This window comes from Dendronephthya gigantea, unplaced genomic scaffold (genome assembly GCF_004324835.1).
Source record: "Dendronephthya gigantea isolate DGI-Jeju-01 unplaced genomic scaffold, DenGig_1.0 000006F, whole genome shotgun sequence".
Lineage (NCBI taxonomy): Eukaryota > Metazoa > Cnidaria > Anthozoa > Malacalcyonacea > Nephtheidae > Dendronephthya > Dendronephthya gigantea.
In genome coordinates, this window is record NW_021163016.1 from 2007237 (window position 1) to 2013236 (window position 6000).

A 6000-nucleotide genomic window follows, 5' to 3' on the forward strand; every position below is an offset into this window, starting at 1 on the left:
CTAGCTGTGTAAGGCCCTCCCCGCTAGCTGCATGTGTATACGGCCCTCCCCGCTAGCTGTGTAAGGCCCTCCCCGCTAGCTGTGTAAGGCCCTCTCCGCTAGCTGTGTAAGGCCCTCCCCGCTAGCTGTGTAAGGCCCTCCCCGCTAGCTGTGTACGCGGCCCTGGTACTGAGTATTCAATGAACTTCTTCATGAAAGTAAGGGAATACTATTTTCCGCCTCGCAATTCAGTCTCATGCAAGAATGCTTTGGCTAGCGAGCAAGTTTTATCTGGCAGACTGGCATTGCTTCTTCAAAAATACCGAGATATACCCCTATAACCGAATATGTAATGTCCTTAGTATCCCGTCAGTCCATGAATCATCATATATTTTTCAATGTAGATTTATTGTTGTGAATACATACATAGAAGAAAAAACCGAAAAGGTTTTTATACCAGATTTCTAACTCATTAATTGAAATCATATTTGTAAATTTTGCCAATGCTGTAGAATAAAAGTACATATATAGACAGAGTGACCAGGATATTTCTAATGTTTTTAGGCTGATGGCCAAAATCCCTAATATTTGGACATAAGTCGATCCTCCCTTATTCAATCTTTTTGTAAAGTAGAATTTCTTTGATAAACTTTTATTATAGCTTATTGTGAGTATCTGATTTGAGTAAGCAAAATTACCGGTAAATGGGAGGGTGAAGGAAGGATTCAAAGTTATTGTAGACTACTTTTATCACCCATGCGTCGATCGGGTAAGTTATTATATCAAGCGAGGTCTAATGGACGACTTGCGCTTTAGTAGTAATAAGAAGAAAATAAATCACCACAGCTAGAAAGAGCTTTCTTGAACTAGTGCAAATGCAAAGTTTAGCTGTGAAATTTTGTAAAATGTGGAAAATATAGCCATGCGAGGTTAGCATATTTAGTATACTTTAGTATTACGCACAGAATGTGTAACGACCCTGTAACAAATTTAGTTACAAACTTCCGGCCGTATAATACAAAGGTATACAAAAATCGACAAATTCGCATGGCTATATTTTCTGTAATTTACAACTAATGTTAGTGAACTCTTTCAGCCGGAAAATTTTCTTTTTACCGCTGGGATAAGATGTATTAGTCTAAAGCGCAAGTCGTCCATTGATGCAAGCCTTACTTTTTTCTTCGCATTGGCATGCATTTATAAATCTATAAATTGGCTCAATTACAGCTAACACTTTCTATATGCAGGATAGCCTAAACTTCTATACGATTTGTCATGGTGCTCAGCACAAAACCAATGGTGGCATTAACTGTCCTTGGGTTTGTTCGTATTCTCTTCATTTTCTGCCATTGTTTCTTGAACCTCATCTCGCATCTCATCACTGACTGATTCTCTGGCACACAACACCTTGACTTTCTCAAACGCTTTCCAGGCAAGATCAAAATTCTTTAAACTTTTGTGACAAAGAGCAATATGGAGAGCACATTTCGTCTCATTATCTGGGGTCTGGCAAACTTCAAAATATTTCAACGCTTCTTCAAAGTAAGTCAATGCTTTCTGGTACTCGTGATTCTTAAAGAGCGCTGTAGCGAGAAATTCGCAGGTTGAAGCTACATCTGGCACCGCTTTTCCTTCATAAATAATTCTCCTCAACTCAAGTGCCTTTTCCAGTTTGGGTATTGCTTCTTCCCACTGATTCAACATAAAGCAAGCACTACCTATGACAGAGAATTTGGAAAATTAGATTATTCTTAGTGCATCAAACTGTTGGTCGGCATTTTGTTGCCTAGATCAAGTAAGTTCCTACCTTTTTCTGATGATTATATATGCACCTGTTCCGGAAATCTGTATAGTTGCATGTAGCTTTCTAGAGACCGATGTAAATATTTTAACAGTAGAAGATTTATATGTGCTTCTTTGTGAATCATACTTACCCAAATTGTGCAAAACTCCAGCGTAATCCTGGTTTAGCTGTCCTTCCGTCAGCCACTTAAGAATTTTCTCTGCTTCTTCGAAGGCCTCTTTCGCTTGCTGAGCTTCGTCAGGTTCCGAGATGTGACAGCCACCTTTGAGAACCAACGCTGCAGCATAATTTTGCAATGGGTTTAAACCACCCTCTTTAAGAAGTTCTTTCCTCAAGGGTAAAAGCTTCTCCAGAGTTTTGGAGGCTTCGTTGGGCTGTCGACTAATATACTGGGTGAGAGCCAAATGATAGAGCACCGTAGCAATATCTTCTCTGACTGGGTCCTCGGAATACAACATTTCTCTGATTTCCAAAGATTTTTTGTAATGTATTGTAGCATCTTCAAATCGTCCAAGCGTTTTTAGAACATCCGCCTTATTTTGGTGAAATATAGCTGTGTCCATCTTGGGTGGCAACCCATCTACAGTGCTTAGGCTGCAAGTATAATAGTCGAGAGCAAGGCTCAGGTTGTTGTTTTCCTCATGAACTAATCCAAATGCGTTCATGACTTTAGCATAAAGAATTTCAGTTGCTGATGTGATCGTAGACTTCGATAATCGGAACACTTCAGCTGTTTTCAAGGCTTTTTCCAGGTTTTCAAGTGCAAGGCTGGAACATAAGGTTTTACGATTAAGTTCGCTACGAATGAGAAAAACGTACGATGCTGCTTCGGGATCGATCGACTTTGGGTCTTGCTCATAGAGATTGATAAGACTGTCAAGCAGTTTATGTGCTTCTTGATATCTTCCGGTTTGCGTAAAAATACACGATAGATTATACAGAGCAGCATGTCGAAATTCTTTTCCCAATTGCCGCTGTGAAGTTGTCTTTTCCACTGACAAAAGAATACGCTGAAACATGGCTTCTGCGTGATCGAACATTCCATTAGTTCGGTAAATACCTCCTGCTCGTAATTCTGCAGTCCACAGCAGGCGCTCCAAATAACCCTGGTCTGAATCAGCGATATCGACCTGCTCCTCTATACGTCCAATCAGGTCAATGAATAAATTTTTTGCAGTATTTCGTCTTCCACAGTCTTCGTAAAACGAAGCAAGGAGGATCACTTGAGAAAGCTGATGAGCGCTTGGAGAATTGGATTTAGACAACATAATATCAATCAAGCGTCTCTGTTTTTCGGCAAGCTCGAGGCCCTCTTTCATTCTGCTTGTTTTCGCAAAAATCTCTAGCAAGGAAGAATTGATCTGAAGCAATGATACATCACTTTCATCTTTTAAGACCTCCTTCAAAACTTTTTCTGCTGATCTCAAGTGCTTTTCTGCTTGTCCCGGCGAATGCTGTCCAAAGATTTCTCCAATTGATAGGTGTGCGTGACCAAAGGATTCATTCGCGTCTAAATTAATCTCTTCAAACATTTTCAAGAATTTGCAGAAATACTCCACTCCTTCTGACTCGCGGTTTGTTGTCATCAAACAAGAACCAAGTGATCCAAAGCAGATGGCTAGATGGACATGATTGGCTTCTTTGCCGTGAATTTTCTCCTCTATTTTCAGCGCTTTCTCGTTACATGACAGAAGATACGAAGGATCATAGCAACAATGTGCTCCCAAGTTTGCAATTCGAACAAGAACATCGGCCATTTTGCAATCCTGTCCACTTTCCTGACATTCAAGTCTTTGATTCTCGTGAATTTTCAAATACTCTTCGTAATGGTTTAACGCTTCCAAGAAATTTCCACGCTCTTGCTCACAAACGCCAAGATGGAGAATAGTGTAGGCAATATTTGGGTGTGGCTGGCCGCCATACAAATTCTTAGAAATTTCGTTTGCCTGGCTCAAAGTGCTAAACACATCATCACGTTGGTTATAAAACTGGTGTATTCTTGCCTTGATAATCAGCGCATCCACAATGCCAGGCTCGACCAACTCTTTCTCATAATCGTGTAATTTAGAATAAATTACGAGGGCCAAACGAACTAAACGTTCTGCTTCTTCCATATTTTGAAGATAATAATAAACTTCGCTCAGGTTGGTTAAACAGTTGGCTAAACCGGGATGAGCAGCGTTTTCTCCATAAAGTTCGCCGGCAACCTCTAATGCATCGTTCAAGATGTTCTTCGCTTCCTCGAACTTGTCTTCGCAAAGTAAAACGACGGCAAGGTTATTCAGGGTCATAAAATAGACGAAATATTGCTTTCGGTGGTTTTTTATTCCCTTCAAAATGGTTCTAAGTATGATTTCCGCTTTGTCGTACTGTTTGAGTCTCATGAAAAGCACCGCGCTGCTGGTAAGAAAACTCACTTTCCTGTTATTCAGTGCATTGTCCTTTAAATCCTGTTCGTCTTGAAGGCTAACGATTTGCGTGTTCACATTTACAGCCTCGTTTAACAGACCCTGCTGGATATAGGCATCCATGATTGAAATCAATGCATCAATTACGTTGCTTACTGTAACGAAATCTGGCGCCAGTGTGTGTAACGTTTGCACCTCACGGCAACAGTTAATAGCTTCTTGAAATTTTCCGACGTGCATGTAGCAATGTGTGAGTGCATGACGTATACTTACGCTTTCGACAAAATCCATTGAATCATCTTTTGCGGAAAGCAAACAATCGATCGCTTTAGGAAGTTGTAAAACACGCAGATATGCTATTGCTGTTGTCATCGACGAAACATCCAGAAATGTTTCTTGTTGAAGCCCTTTCACAAGTATCTTTTCAGGGTCTCTTAAGTTGACGTTCTTGAGACATTTGGCGATTTCATTTATGTCTGGTTTAGAGGTCAGCGAAATAACTACCGGATGATGGGGGTTTTTGATCTTCAAAACGATTTTAGACATCGTTGTTGACAACGGTACAAGACTCTTATAAAGACGGACGATGGCTGTCGTGAATGAGCAAGGAGTACATTTTTCTTCAGTGACCGACAGTTGTGGAACTGTAGGTAATGCCTCCTTTTGTCTGCCTTGCCTTTGGTAGCACTTTAACCGGAGTTCAGTGGTAATACTTAACATTACCCGCAAATTCTTTGCCCCATCTTCAGTGAGTATCTTCTTCACTTTCATTTTATCTATACATCGCCAAGAACTGTGCCCGAAAATTCCAAAATATTTTGACAATTGTTCCACCAGAAGACTTGCTAATCTATAGACCTCTTTCTTCACGTCTTGTTGCGTTCCACTGTCACATAAAAGCAGTGACTTCAGGTTGTAGGTGTTCAGCAAACCTTGCATGATCTCCATGACTTGTTCTTGAAAACTTTTCCTCCTCTCGGTATTCGTGACCAGGGAAGACAATTTCTGCTCGTAAGACTTTGTCAGTTCTTCATCGCCAAAGAGATGACACACGCTGCTGAAAACGTTCGCGGTTTTCAGACTCTCGAGAGCAGAGCCGGGAATTAAATCTTGAAGCATCAGCATTTCATCTACAGTCATGATGTACTCTTGCCGAGGTTGTCCACGCCATTCTTTCCTTCCGAGAGGAGTCTTGCAGGCCCATGGCATCATACCGTCGAATGAAAATCCTTTGGGAATAACATCGTCGTAAAACCAGTCATCTTCTATATTTCCACTGTAAAAATTATTTAAACTAGAAATACCAACACTGGGCAAAATGGTTTCTCCTAATTTGATGATTTGCGCTTGAATTAAGTAGGTCAGGAATCGGAAATACTGCCGTTGTTCTGACGAAGAGCTTTTGTTTTTGGATTCCACCAGAATTGCGAACTCTAAATCGGAATATGGAGTAATCTCCTGTCTGGACATAGATCCGAGACCAATGATAGAAAAGTTGCAGGGTGCGGAACCAGCAATTTCACAACAATAAGAAAAAATTTCGACCACGAGGCACTTCATATCATTATCAATTTGTTTATATATCTTTTCAATTTCTTGGCATCGTCTTTCTTCGTCTCCTGAGTTCCAATCCGGAAGTCTGTCAAGGGCAGGGAAATATTCGTTAGTTTGTTTCAAACGAATCTCTTCTAACTTTTGCCGATTCAGATTTTTTTTGTTTTCCATCTTCTTGTAATGATCGACACCACCAGCCCCAAATACTTTACTAATGAACTTTACTTCTGCTTCGAAGATGGCTGTGTCGATTTC

General features: G+C 40.5%; 1 protein-coding gene across 1 annotated transcript; it reads right to left on the reverse strand.

Annotated features, from left to right (window-relative positions):
* Window positions 1–1004: 1004 nt before the first annotated feature.
* Window positions 1005–3635, reverse strand: LOC114516807. The gene is made up of 2 exons (XM_028536390.1): window positions 1914–3635; window positions 1005–1697 (listed from the first exon to the last, which is right to left on the reverse strand). The coding sequence occupies exons 1-2, from the start codon at window positions 3538–3540 to the stop codon at window positions 1285–1287; spliced, it is 2040 nt and encodes a 679-aa protein (XP_028392191.1). The 5' UTR covers window positions 3541–3635; the 3' UTR covers window positions 1005–1284.
* Between the last annotated feature and the right edge of the window lie 2365 nt (window positions 3636–6000).

What these genes read in the sequence shown, in the direction of transcription:
- LOC114516807 (XM_028536390.1), bottom strand. Translation starts at nt 3,540, where the DNA reads ATGGCCGATGTTCTTGTTCGAATTGCAAACTTGGGAGCACATTGTTGC. An exon ending in TGGAGTTTTGCACAATTTGG is followed by an intron (nt 1,698 to 1,913) that starts GTAAGTATGATT and finishes TCTCTGTCATAG; the next exon opens with GTAGTGCTTGCTTTATGTTG.